The following is a 14,315-nucleotide window of genomic DNA, read 5'->3' as shown; positions in this document are numbered from 1 at the left end:
TCACCAAGATCATCAAGTTAAAACAGCCCACGACGGGAGTCTCGGTCATCAAAGGTGCGACTTTCACAAATTATCTCCATTAGATCAAGTGTAGGCGTAAATACGCACCACGTGTTAAAACCGCACTTACCATTTATCATGTTCTTCTAAGGAGCCTCAGACGAGCAAACCCATCTCTACCAGTGACTGGGTGATCCAAGGATTCACTACTGATCCGGCCGCGTTCATTGTAACCACACTAGTCTTTTTTTTTTTTTTTTTTTAATTCCGCAGTATTTCTTGCACTTCCTCTGGTGTAAAGGTCAATACGGCGGAGGACAGACTTCCGATATGGTGCTCCGAGGTTTCCAACATCACCAAACTCACTGCTGCTCCTATTTCCTTCCCCGTCATGGATTGCTGACGCTGGGCATAGGATTTCACCAAACTCTAGTCTGATCAAGTCGAAGAAATCTTCTGCAATCAATCACCTGCCTTCATGCTTTCGGTTTCGATGGGAAGACGCGATAGACACGGCACGGAGGAGTGCACTTCAGTGAGGCGTTTATGCAAAAGTTATTGTTTGGTTTAAACCCATGTTTAGTAATGGTTTTGAATCATTTAAAAGTCATGTGAAATGGTTGTAATGAAAACACTACAACATGCGGTGAGCCTAATTCATTTCGGCCAAATTCAAGCACGTACAACACAATGAAATCCCTTTTACTACGAGGACAACTCTGTATGGGATGATTAGTGCTGACTGACTGGGGAAACACAGCCTACAAAGAAATTCAATCTGATGTGTAAATCATGATAAACGTTTAATAATAAGACTCCTTTGTGAAGAAGTGTGCATTTAAAGTTTGTAATTTGTTTATTGGATGCCTGCAAAGTATTTTAAGCACATTTGAAAGCAAGCTACAAGAAAGGGCAAAAATCATCACAAAAAAACATGACAAATCTTGAAATAACTCCTAGAAAAAAAGACTCCATATATATACACTGTGACATCCTGCTGAACGGACAGAGTCACATCTGGATCGCCAACATAGCAGCTTGGACAAGATATACAAAATAGATGTTCTCAAAAATTTGATGTCTGGATTTTTTTTTTTTTTTAAACAGTGAAAGGTGGAATCATCCAATCTGTTACAGTCACCCAATGAAAGCATTCATTGTCTTTTTTTTTTTTTTTGGTTATTAACAGGTTTGAACAATATGACACAAATCAGCAGAAAACAATGTCAAAGTGAAAAAGACATATTTTGCTTTGGGTACCTCTTAGTTTGAACATCCTTTATTGTGATACATCTAAGTGCTAGAATTTCATATCACATGCTGGATGGAAATCACCTTAAATTCAGACACTGGTTGGTTTTGGTGTGGATTTCACTACAATTCAGTTCAGCCCCCCAAACTTCCTCTAATGAGGACAGGACTTAACAGCTTGTTGTGGAGCAAGTTAACAACTGAGGATGAGAAACAATGACAATTTCATATTTCTGCCACACCAACTTATTCACACCCATGTAAGATTTAGTGGCACATACTTTGTTGCACATTTGCACCCATGTTTAATCTTTTATTTATGACTTGATTTTAAATGGGCATAGATCTGTTTTCACTTTGAAATTTAATCAACACCTTCGACTGATAAGTTCAATAAATGACTCGAGTTTGTAAAATAGTTACACGAATGCACTTGTGAATGCTTGATGTCTGCCAGAGATGGGCAGGTCCTGGAGAAGAATAAGCATGTCCATAGCTGCTCACTGCTACACTGGTGAATTCAGTCCAAATTTCCGTCGTATCAGAATGTGTTTTTGATCTTGCTGGCTACCTGCGCTAAAATCTCTCCTGTCTTCTTCTGCCAATTCAAGACGTGTTTAGACTCGGCACACCACAGCTCTCCGTGGCGGGGCTCCGCGTTCTCACAGCGCTTTCGCACCTCTTCCTGTTGTTCCTGGTGGATGCAGGTCAGTGAAGTTAGAAACACAATACACGCACACATGACAAGCAATGTTTTCAGGGGCGACTACAAATTTGTGAACGAGGAAATGAACGTTTGCGTGTGCTGTTCACCTAGGAGTGAAAGGGTGAATCATCTGACACGTTTAACCATGCGTTTTCACTCCCACACACTGAATATCTGAACCGTTATATTGTCATATTTCACAATGGCTGCAGTTCCTTCAACATCTTTTCACAGAGGTACTTTGAAAGAAAATAACCACAATCAAAGCCCGGAAGACAGCCTAGGTAGAAAATGTACTGTTTAAGGTTCATCAATAGTTTTATTTACTGTCCACAGCGTTACTTAATGATTCACAGTGTTTTCAGTGGGTGATTACACCCTGAAAACATCAGCTGCAGCTACTCAGATGAACCAAAACCATCTGACCAAACCAAATGTGCATCTAAACACAGAATGGAGATGAAAGATAAAACCATTGACAACGTAGCAGACATAAGGTCTTTACCTCTGTGCCATGCTGCAGTTCAAATTTGTAGAAGAGAGCCCAGGCATCTCCCAGGTCTGGCTCAATCTTTACCGTCCTGAGGAACCACTCCCTGGCTTTGGTGATCTTACGTTCACTCCAGAACAACCTGAGACGTTCAGAGGATTACATTTTACAAATTTTGCAACAGTTTACAAAGAGCAGAGCTTATTGCTGAGAAGGAGAATGAAACTATGTCATACTTGGCCACAGCGAGCAAGACGTGGGGATCATGTTCGCACTTCTTCAAAGCGTCCACACTCTTGGTCTTCCTCTGGGGCCTGGCCTCCAAAAACACTGCCTCAGCCCAAAGGATACCTTTTTATTTAGAAGAGGAAGGAAGATGAAGGGGGAATGTGAGATTCTGTAACCATATATGAGATAATAATAATAAAAATGAAACAACACCTCATTTGTAATCCAGGTCAATGGGTTTGCATTGCAGTTTGCTATGGCTACCAACAGTTCAGAGAAAAATAATCTAAGAGGCTAAACAATTAGGACTTAATAGAGTTCATTGATATAACCAAACAGAAATGATTTAAAAAAATTTGAAATGACCGGCAGGCATATACTGTACAAATACTTGATAATCTGAGAAATTCTTAGTCCCTGGCAAAGTTCCTGGTCATTAAACTGACACAGCCTGTTTACAAGATGTCTGAAAAAAAAAATGTCTTCCCTGCAGCATTATTTATTTTCGTTAAATTTTCATTACATATTCACCTGAATTTGGGCACTCCTGCAGTGCTTTGGCCATCAGCGTGTTAGAGATGTTCTTCATTCCCGCCCGGAACTCCAATCTGACTGACTCCAACCTGGTTAATAGGATTAAATAGACATAATTTTAGAGGCACAGACTACAAATATATGATGGCTATATTTCATTATTATCAGAGGTAATGCATCAGTTTAATTTTAATTAATCTGACACTGGTCCCAGCTTGGGTTTCTATCCTATAGCTGAGGTATAGCAAATACTATATACATTTTTATAAAAGTAAATGGGTACACACTGCTCTCTCAGATGACACTTCTTTGGCTGAAGCTCTTCTTGACACAACATGTTGCTTGTGTAATCAACACTTAATCATCACCGCACACTCTTTGTTGTGTATTTTCTCACCATAGCTCAGGGCTCTGTGGGTTCTTGAGACGTGCCTTCTCAAGGATTGCTCTGGCTCTAGTCAGCTGTCCCACTCTCTCCTCAAGACGAGACAGCAGCAACCACAGTGCCACCGAGCGGGGACACTTTTTCAGCTACAGCAAAAAAAATCAATAAATAATCATTAAAAATAATCAATAAATAACAAACTGTAGAGATGAACTAATTATTACACAGATTTACAAACAATCACACAAATTCGCTAAACTTGCGATTACCACCATCGCCATATTGGAGATTTAGATTGGAATGATTTTTCAAAGACAACCAATGAGGAGAACCTCTAAAAGGAGATTGCACATCTGATGGTTTTGCCAAGCAAAGGTTACTAATGTTAAAATTATTAAAATCATCATCTCTATTGCTGTCGAAAGAACAGTTTTATTGTTTTATTAACAACTTTTACTGCTGTTATTTCCAGCTCGTGCAGTGTGTGAATTTGAGGTTGAAGATAAGGATACCTGGGAAGTTACACCTGACGTGTGCGAAGCAAACTGGATTCAAAATCCTACCTGATTTTGAATCCAGCTAGGATTTTGAAACCCCTGTATTGTGAAGTGAACTGTAAGTCCTCAACTCACCCCTTGGTTATAGGCCTCTCTGGCCTTATCCATGTTTTCACACTGCTCCTCAATCTGGCCTCTCATCATCCAGAGCTTGGGGAAGTCTTCGTAGTGTTTCAGGGCCTCCGTGCACAACTCCTGAGCTGCTTCTATGTTCCCCAACACCCACTCCAGCTTCACGGATTTCATAAATACCTGCAGAGATTACAAAAGCACACATTAGCCGTTTAGACAGGAAGCAACGATCCAAGTTCCCCGGCCTCACAAGTATGATAACAACACTTTGGAAAATACCAGCCTTCTGGGGTTTAGCCTAAACGCTTAACTGTTTCATTAACGCCATCCTTATCTGACAGGACAATCGGTACAGCAGGATCTCTTAGTCATATCGGTTGGCATATAACACAGATAACAAAATGTGTAGCCAGGTCACCTGAGAGACAGAATAATAGTTTAAGCATGGCTGACAGCATCTGTCAGCCTGAGTGGTGCTGACTGCTTAAATATGTAGAAACCTTGCAAGCCTGGACATGAGGAAGAAAGTTATGCAGGACAATGCACTATTATCTTACTATTAAACGGCTTTAAAAAACAGAGAAGAATAAAACCTGATTATCAAGTCACCCCTGAAACGTGGATCGGAGCTCAATTACTACCCAAAGAAAAACACTACACTGGTACAGAAAGGTCACCCAAGGGTTGAGAAAGAACGGAGCTGTTTGGCTAAACCGCCCGCCTTCGTCGGTTCACATCAACAGCGAGAACAGCCTGACTTTACTTTATCAATCTTCTGTTTTATAATACGACAAATCAAGCGTGACACCGTGACGGTGGTTTTAATGGTGTATTTGAACCTGAATGGAGACGCCTCTCTGTCTCGTTCCCACTCACCCTGGCTGTTGGTGCACTGCTCCGGGCCTTGGCTAACAGTCGGCGGGCTCTTTCATACTCATTATTCTCAGACTCCAGTTTGACAGCAGCAAGCCAGATCTCTTCGCTGTTAGGGTTAGCCTAGGAAGTTAAAACACAGATATACGAGGAAAGAGAAGCAGAAGACGGGGGGGACAGAGTTAGACAGAAAACTACTACAGAATGCGACATACTATGTGTTGATAGTAGCATGATTGCATAATCACCTGGAAGGCCAGAGCGAGGATACTTCTGGCTGCTGGCACATCTTCAGCCAGCCATTTAGACTTGGCACCCATTAGCCACAGTACTTCTGCTTTGGGGCAGTGAGCTACAGCTCTCTGGAGCAGGGCTTCCAAAGACTCTCTAAGAAATGTGACGAGCCATGGAAGAATATTGGATGGCAGGAGCACAGAGGCAGAAGAAGCAAGAATATTAAGTGGAGGAATGAGTTAAAAACACTCGAATAAAAAATGCGAAGCAATGTGGTAACAGTCAGCTTTTGACTATTAGTCAGTACGTTTACATGCGCGTGAAATTGAAATTGAAGTTACTGCCTTAATCCAACTTGAGTTCTCCTTATCCAACTAAGACGATTGGAAACTGATTTTCTCTGGCATGTTTACGTTTAATTGGACTTTTAAAAGGGTAACGTGCGTCTGCATGCACCACAACCGCAGCGCTGCCGTATGACCCGGAACAAAAACATCAAAGAAAGTTGGCCGCAGAAAAAGAAGGTAAATAGAGCCAGTAGAAGAACCACCTGAGGGAGAGCGAGCATCTTATCTGCACCACAGGTAGCGCGCACATTACGTACAAGATTAAAAAAGCTGTACTATTATCCATCTGGTTGTTGTTTGAAATGCCAGTCCGTCACATTAACGACTCCAGTTGTTTATTATATGATGTCATAGGTCAACCAGAAAGGAGGCTGTATTAACATGGTTTAAACCCATTGACAAGGCACATATCGCCACCTAGTGTGGAGGAGGAGGACATGTTCAAGTCAGTAATTCAACAAGTACAAGGACCACATTCAGAAAGTCGAATTTCTAGCAGAGCTCGAGCATAAGCTGTGCATGTAAACGCACTGAGTGTTAGAGATTTTTTAGAAACCAATGTTTGTCACCTGGTGCCATGGTTCTTCTCAAAGTAGGCAGCCCTAAGCCAGACACTTTTTTTACTGGGGAACACCTGCAGGGCATGGGCATAGATGGCCCTGGCACACTCGAGCGCTCCATGAGCCACACACTGCGGAACAACAGCCAAACATTACAAAGTTAGGTTGAACTCAAAGAGAAAATGAGTATGCAAATGATCCCTCGTGGTGTCAGGATATGAATGTGGGTTGTGTCCATGCTCACGCTCTCTGAGTCCTCCATCCAGGTGTGTTTGCGGTCTTCCTCCTCAATGCCTATCCCTATGACAGCCCTTATCACGGCCTGGCAGGTGGCCACACTGCCTGCTTTGTCACACTCCTCTGCATCCTGCAGGACAAGTAGAAGCATTTAAGAGGAAAGAATGACAAAGACGTTAACATGGAAATATGTACACGCCTTTCATGTCAGTCAAGAACAGAAGTCCTGAAATAAACCTGAGTTACTGATTGACATCCATGTAGATGAGTTTATAGATATTTTATAAGCGGCGGGTAATCTTGGCACGGATGAATATAACGGAAAGAGCAAAGGACGAGCTCGTGAGACAGGGAGTTAAAATGAGAGGTAAACAAGCAAATCTTGAACATAAACAGCGACCAGGTTAATAAGAAGAAAAAAAACAAAAACAACCTATGATTGCAAAACAGCTACGAACGGCACTAAGCAAAATGTGCGTCACAGTGCTGGCTCCTTTTCGACGGTATTCACAAGAATGAACTGAGGGCTGCTTTGCCAAAGTAAGCTGGCATGCTATCAAATCTGACAAACACATGACAGTCTCTACTGCCTAAGGTTTAAAGGCAAAGTCACAGACTTCTGTGTAACTGTACGCACTGTATTTTTCCAGATATGCCGTAAAACATCTTAGATCATTGTTTTTTTTGGAATTAAATAAAATACAGTTTTCACCAGCCAAACATAATTTAAACTAGAAACTCGTTTTCCACAAGCCTTTTTTTCCTCTTGAGTATTAATAACAGACGCTTCACTCATTGGATAAAACCGCTGTCACATCAATAATAAATGTATGTATGTATATGTGCCAGTATATAGGACAGGCATACACTAACACACAATATATGTGTATGTGTGTATGTGTGTGTGTGTGTGTGTGTGTGTGTGTGGCCCTACGAAATACAATAATTCATTTGAGTGTGTGGTAAGTGGATGATTTATGTGTGCATGCCCCAGTGCCATGACTATGAGAAACACACCTGTATCCACTGCTCTCTGTTGATCTCCACTCCGTTTGCACGGAGCGAAGTGATGGCTCTGTCAATGATCTTGTCCACCATCTGTGTGTTGCCATTGGCTTCCTCTAGCTTAGCAGCAGTGATCCAGATGTGGCGATCGGTGGGGATGTTCTCTCGAGCTTTGTTCAAGACGCGACGGGCGTTCTCGTACGTCTCCAACCTGGCCAGTGCCAACCACAGCTGTGGAGGAGGGAAAACATAAAAATGTCTACACGTTTTCAGCGGCGTACGTATAGTTTCGTGGTGGGGAGAAAATGTAAGAAATAACAGCGTGCTCTAAGTGTACCTCAACACTAGTCGGGCAACACTCCACAGCTCTGCTAAGCATGATCCTTGCATCTTCTGGTTCCTCCAGTTCGACAGCTGTCTTCCACAGTCGAACTGACTTGGACACGTTCTCCAGAGCTAAATGGGTAACAATTAAACGACTGTAATGTCAGTTCAGTTCTTCAGCAACACACACGCCCAAATCAGACAATATTTTTAGTACTGCTAAATAGACGCAACCGTTGTTACACTTACGTGTTCAAAAAGGAAATGAAAACGCAATAAAACAAACGCTAGACTCTTAGTAGTAAAGCCTGTTCTTGCAGTAAAGTTTGTGTTTTGCATATGTAACGGAGAAAAGTAAAGTAGAGGCAGCTGAACATGTAGAGGCGGATAGAGCTCTTCCTTCGAGGAAGTTCTGCATCCATCTCTGTCACTGGGGTATGCTGCTGGGAAATACAGACGAGAGAGAGTGCGTTGTGTGTGTGTGTGTGTGTGTGTGTGTGTGTGTGTGTGTGTGTGTGTGTGTGTGTGTGTGTGTGTGAATGTGTATTTCAGAGCACTGACACCATGGTTAAACAAGGAGCCTGGCCTTGACAAGAAGCCAGCAACACAGCTGCCAAATGTAACACTAAATAAGGCTTTTATGCAATCGTATGTGTGAGGGGACTGAGCCGTTCTGTGTGACTGCGGCTTTTACGAGAAAATAAACAGTGAGCCTGTTATTGACGGTTTGGGACTGTAACAAACTGTTTTTTACTCTTGGCAGGGAAATGTCTGTGTTCATGTGGGATACACGCACCTCTTTACCAAAACATCAACATCCTCACTATCAGACTATACAAGGACAACTTTGTTCGACAGTAGTCTGTTGTTGGTAGCGATAATCTTACCCTTCCTGAGGACTCGTTTCTTCGCCCTGACGTCCGTCTCCAGCTCTGCAGCTCGGATGTAGATGCGGACAGACTGCGGCAGGTGACGAACGGCCTGGGCTACCACGGCTTTAGCTGTGTCGCCAGGTTGGAGCCTGGCTGCCTCCAACCACACATCCTCACTCTGGTTGGAGGAGAGACGTGTGTGTAGTCACAGCAGTAGTAAAATTATGTCAGGACATTTAGCAGCACGTTATGGAAACTGAAATGTGTGTTGTGTCATATTATGACTGGGCAGTAAAATAAATATCTTGGCCCACATGAACACTGCCTGATTTTCCAAAATATGGGTCAGACCGAGAGTTAAATCACAGAACGTGTCCAAGTTATTCACATGTTAAAAAAGTGGTGTGAAAAGAAATGTCCTATTTTCAACAAATAACGCTATAAAATAAAACTTGTGTAAGTCCTGCCTTTTTGTCATTGTCCTTATTTGGTGATATTTAATTTAACATATACCATATACAGTATTAAATGAAGGAAATCCTTTTTGAACCATAATTTGTCTTAAGTTCATGTAGACAGAAAAAAAAAAAACTTAAATCCAATAACACTAAAAAATAAGGAACATTTCGTTTTTTGCGCCATGCTGCTCAGCCCTGTGATACAAATTCAAGGAGGAAATTAGTCCATTAATTTACCTTGGGACACATCTCTGTGCCTTTCATGATCAGGTTCCTGGCCACCTGCAGTTTGCCAGTCACTTCCTCCAGCCTGGCTGAGGCAATCCAGGCCGGCGGATGATGGGGATTGGTCTCCCTCACTGATTTCAGCAGCAGGCGAGCTTTCTTGATGTCACTGGACACGCATAATCACAAATAACCCATCAAAACCCACACACAACAAACTACACTATTCTTAAATGAGTTAAAAGCCTAGGTTTCCATTTTAGAGCTACACACTATAAACATCAGGTGCTGCCCGTGTGTTTCTACCTGATGTCTCCTCCATGAGTGGGGATCATGGAGTTGAGATCTGTCAGGTATCCCTTTGGATCCACTACAGTCTGCCCACTGACTGAGTCAGACACCTGAACACAGACGGCAGGAACACACAAGGAAAAGAAAAATTAAATTGTGCATGTTACGATAAGAACAGTAGGGCAAGAATCACAGAATGAGGTAAAAGTGAAAGTGCTCAGGCTGTTGCACCAGTTACCTGACTTAACCTCATATCCATGAGTGTGTTCCTGGCCTGACCGATTTTCCTCATATCCAGTTCCCCCGTTCCTGGTGTCATGAGACCTGGGGTCATGCTTCCTGGGTAAGGTGTGTTCAGACCTCCCAGCTAGTCATGGGGGGAGATAATGATAACAGAGAGTATTATTATGAAGTATTATAATGTTTGAGAATGGCACATTTAAACTGCTTATGAAATGTAAGGCTTGGTCATATTACACCTTTCTCAGTGTAATATGATCAGACAGGTTGAATAAATGCGTGAGAAATCCTGACTCCTGCTGGGGCAGGCTGATACTACACCTTCATTTTCAGTCATACATTTTATTAGTGTATTATGTGTAGTTGTGTGTATTTGCATAAGTACTGACCCCTTGTAAAGGATCCACAGAGGTGTGATTCTCTCCGGTTTGGAGGTGTTTGGAGAAGAAGCTGTCGGGGACAGGGGTGAGCTTCTCGTAACGGGGATTCCTCTGGCGCTTGTTCCTGGCATCGCCAACTTCAGGGATGCTAAGCCACTCCTCCTCAGACACCTCAGCCAGTTTCCTCTGCAAAGAAATAAGAATAAAGCACAAAAACAGAGAAGTGAATGGGAATGCCAGCAACTACGCAACTTTGATGAACTTTGACAATTATGTGTGGCAAAATATGAAACACCCTACTCTGTAAAACATTAAACATTTAACCCAAATAAACAATATAGTATGGTAAAAGCTTTATTACCTCAGTTTGTTAAATGCCCCTGGATATTATAAGAAATGTGTGCACTGTGCAGCAGGTATGAATGAATGAATGAATGAATGTGCTTTATTTTGGTCAGCATCAGAAATCTTGACACAATTGCAGACATACAAAAAAGAAAGAAAGAATAGCCGACCAAAAAGGGTTTTGGCGGAAGCATAGTTTATAAATGTTGAACCCGTTTTCCTTTTCTTCAAATCAAATAAACAAAACCTGATAAGTATCATTTGAGTAAAATGTGAGTTGTATTAAAAAAAAATGGACTGAAAATAAAAGTGTTTTGGTCTAATCAGAATGGAAGCAACAGATGAATGAAAATGTGGCTAAAAGCTTTTTGTGTAGACAGTGTTGCTACTCAACAGATACATATATTTTACTTTTTACTACACCACATTATGTTGTGCAAAACAATATTGTCTGTTATACTGCTATGAAGGGTGCACTCAGCGCAGAGTTTTATTTCACTTCATTATCAGTGTGTGCACGGGTGAGACGGGGAGTGTAAGGGTATGTGGAATTTATCGGTGACCTCAGTGAAAGAGAGTGGGGGATGTCATTTATGCTAATGTTTGTAGTCTTTTCTAAGGAGCACCATTGTAATTTTGTTGTATGTGAACGTGCAATGACAATAAACACTTTCTGATTCTGACACAACTTTGTTTAAACTTTTTAACTTGAGCCTTTGCAAGTACAGATTTTTATTTTTATAAAAAGCACACACAGTAAAACAAGAATGTAGGTGCACAGTGTAATGTATCAGCCTGTGAATGTAACAGTAAAACCAGTCTTCAAATCAGGAATCAGTGCAGGGTTAGGACAGATTTTTACCTTCAGATCTGAGAACTGCTGCTGGATTTTTGGTCGCTCCATACGGTATTTCTCAATTTCTTCCTTTTCTCTCAGCTCCCTGAAAAAACGACATAAAACAATCAAAAAATGCTTTTTGCTTTGCTTAGCGCTTTGAACGCTAAAGCAAATTTTTGATCATGACACTGAAGCTGTTTTTGTTTTCAACCTTCTTTCTTTGCGCCTTTCATCCATCCTCTTGTCCAGTGCTGCGTATATAGCATCGGCTTCTTCGTCATCTTTCTCATAGGGTCCACTGGAGAACAAGCTCCCCGCGTATCCATTAAACTACAAGGACAAAAAACACACCAGCATATTATTATTAAGATGACTACTCACTGAACAGGAAGAAATACTGTATAGTGAACTTTGAAATTAACCTAAAAATAAACATGAAATACAGGCAGAGACAGTTTTGTCATAGCACAGATCACCTCATCATAGTTGGTGTCATTCAGATCTTCATCGTCGTCGTCCTGGTTCTTTTTCATTTGGTCCCCGACGGTCCTCTTCCCCGGCGGCGCATGTCGATCATCCACTGGATCATTGGCATCACGGGCAGGACCAATATCAGATCGGGTGGTGAAACCAGTAGCACTGAGGGGAAAACCATCATTTAAGTATGACAGAGGGAGGCAAAGACTCGCAAAAAGCAAACACTGGGACACATAACTGGATGACGGTGCATCTGTGCTGAGTTTGAGTTTTTGATATTAACACTGGGTCATGCTGCATTATCAGGCAGCTAAAGTGGTTTACTTACAAGATAGGAGTACATTCAATCAGCATTCAACGCTGCGTGCACCAAATAGTAAATATGTTTTAAATGTGCTTTAAGTCGGGCAGGTGGATAACTGTGTTAAAATTAAGCCAATATCTTGGATGGACTTTTCATGTTTGCTTGTGGTGTTGGAGTATTCAAAAGAGCCACTGCTAGCGCTGTCCATGCCCTCTGTGCTGTTCGAGGCAACGAGACCTGGGATTCCCATGGAATTACAGAAAAAGCACCAGGGATATCGTACTGGAGTTAAAGTGAAAGAGTGGATAAGGAGGTTAAGGCCAGCGGTGCCATCTGTATTCATGAGGAATGAGAAGTCTTTGGCGGGCAAGATGGACGAACTGTGTGCGCTTGTTGGGACCCAGAAGGAGTGTGCCGTGAGCAATGTTTTGCAGAGACCTGGCTGCGTGCAGACGTCCCAGACCACAGTGCGTCTGTGCCTGGTTTTAAGCCTCTGCAAGCTGATATAGACATCCTGAGTGTTTACATCCCTCCCTCAGCGGACAAGGCAACAGTGTGACAGAGATCCATGCCACTGTTTTTTGCCCACAATTTTTTCACTTTTGAATATCATAAAATAACAATACCTCTATTTTATTTTAATTTTATTCTTATTTGATCTTTCAACTAAGCTAATTAACTAAGTAATTTCTCTGGATGGTTAAAATGTATTTAACTCCAAGTCTAACTAATCTGACATGAGCAAATGGGATATATCAATATAAGACATGATAATGCCTATAAGCACTATTTATTACTTTTTCTAGCAGTAATATACTTAAAAACAACAACAAAAACAGCATTATGGTTGATCTTTGCACAACAGTTTGCTCAACCAGAGGCTGCATTAGTTAGACTTAATCCAGCCTGCTAGCTAGAGAGCTAGGCTAACATGCTCACCCTCGGCCGAGCCCGGGGACGTAGCCGAGCGGCGCGGGCATCCCCAGAAACGGCTTCTTCTTTTTCCCCATAAGGGGAGACGCGAGGGGCATCACCGGGGGCCCACCGCCGGCCCCCGCCGCCCCAGCGCCGCCCGCATTAGCTTTGGCGACAATTTTAGTCGGTTGTTTAGCTGCACCGCTGGCCATCGTTGCTCCCACGACTAGGATCACAGCCGGATGAACAACAGTCGCACTTCCGTTCCCGTCAAAAGTCGACCTCGTCCTTCTAGAAATATCCGCTGGTGTTTGTAACAGCGCCCCCCACAGGACAGGCGGGCTAGTCATTATTTTCATATATGTCCTGTTTTTTGTTTAGCTCCAAAATTGTGAAAGTAGCATTTTTATTTTCAGCTTCTAAACGACTTCTTATGTTATAGAGGATTTATTTGGGATATTTATTATATTTCACGCTGATATTCGTTTTTTTTCTTCCCCACAGAAACCACAAGAGAGCGCCACAGTCTGAAAAATAATGCGCCCATAGAAAACAACATCTGCAGGAAAACAAAAAAGGCTTCAGGATTTCTAGATATATATTTCAAATGGGATTTAGTGTTTTGCTTGGGGGTAGCATTTTTGAGTGTGTGTATGTAATTACATAAACTTTAGTGATTGTTTCATTCATTTTACGTGATTACTTAATGCATGTCGCCCTGAATGTTGCATACGGCCTAGTTTAACGGAATCTCCCTTTTCTTTCAAATTTCAGACACAATGTGGCTGTCAGAAATAGTATTCAATGCATTTCTGAAGTAGAATTAAAGCCATTTTTTTCAGAAATCGTATTTGCATACATAAAGTCAATTGAGTTATAGCTATAAATTGGGTGGTTCCCATGTAGATCTGACAGACATGTATGAACATGCCGCAGCAATAATTTATTATGTTCAAACACGGGACAGCAAATGGCAATGGAAGTAATTATGTATTAACATGACATTTCCGGGTTCCATCCCATGAGATGGAGGGAGGCCATACATCAATTAGTTTCAATCACATTTAACTTCAACCATCCACAGTCTGAGCCTCGACGCAGGCCTTTACATTTTTCTTCATTTACATCGCCTGAAGGGCAGACATTAGTTCACTCCTGGGAGAAGAT

At 41.9% G+C, this 14,315-nt stretch overlaps 1 protein-coding gene across 1 annotated transcript; it reads right to left on the bottom strand.

Annotated features, from left to right (window-relative positions):
- Positions 1 to 833: 833 nt before the first annotated feature.
- Positions 834 to 13,404, bottom strand: prpf6 (PRP6 pre-mRNA processing factor 6 homolog (S. cerevisiae)). Its single transcript, XM_047601577.1, has 21 exons — positions 13,173 to 13,404; positions 11,929 to 12,091; positions 11,664 to 11,782; positions 11,477 to 11,555; positions 10,279 to 10,455; positions 9,888 to 10,016; positions 9,665 to 9,759; positions 9,371 to 9,527; positions 8,691 to 8,853; positions 7,817 to 7,935; positions 7,492 to 7,710; positions 6,482 to 6,604; positions 6,247 to 6,368; positions 5,345 to 5,483; positions 5,100 to 5,219; positions 4,227 to 4,403; positions 3,607 to 3,740; positions 3,207 to 3,298; positions 2,684 to 2,798; positions 2,463 to 2,589; positions 834 to 1,945 (listed from the first exon to the last, which is right to left on the bottom strand). Exons 1-21 carry the CDS (start codon positions 13,358 to 13,360, stop codon positions 1,793 to 1,795), a joined length of 2,910 nt encoding a protein of 969 aa, XP_047457533.1. The 5' UTR covers positions 13,361 to 13,404; the 3' UTR covers positions 834 to 1,792.
- Positions 13,405 to 14,315: the final 911 nt, after the last annotated feature.

The sequence above is a fragment of the Mugil cephalus genome, chromosome 1, assembly GCF_022458985.1.
Source record: "Mugil cephalus isolate CIBA_MC_2020 chromosome 1, CIBA_Mcephalus_1.1, whole genome shotgun sequence".
Lineage (NCBI taxonomy): Eukaryota > Metazoa > Chordata > Actinopteri > Mugiliformes > Mugilidae > Mugil > Mugil cephalus.
The sequence above is the reverse complement of the archived record's forward strand: the minus strand, read 5'-3'. Positions and strand labels throughout refer to the sequence as shown.

Coding starts and splice junctions, on each gene's coding strand:
- prpf6 (XM_047601577.1), bottom strand. CDS start 13,360: ATGGCCAGCGGTGCAGCTAAACAACCGACTAAAATTGTCGCCAAAGCT. Junction 7,936..8,690: donor GAAACGAGTCCTCAGGAAGG/GTAAGATTATCG, acceptor TTACCCATTTAG/CTCTGGAGAACGTGTCCAAG. Junction 1,946..2,462: donor AACTGCAGCATGGCACAGAG/GTAAAGACCTTA, acceptor TGCATCCACCAG/GAACAACAGGAAGAGGTGCG.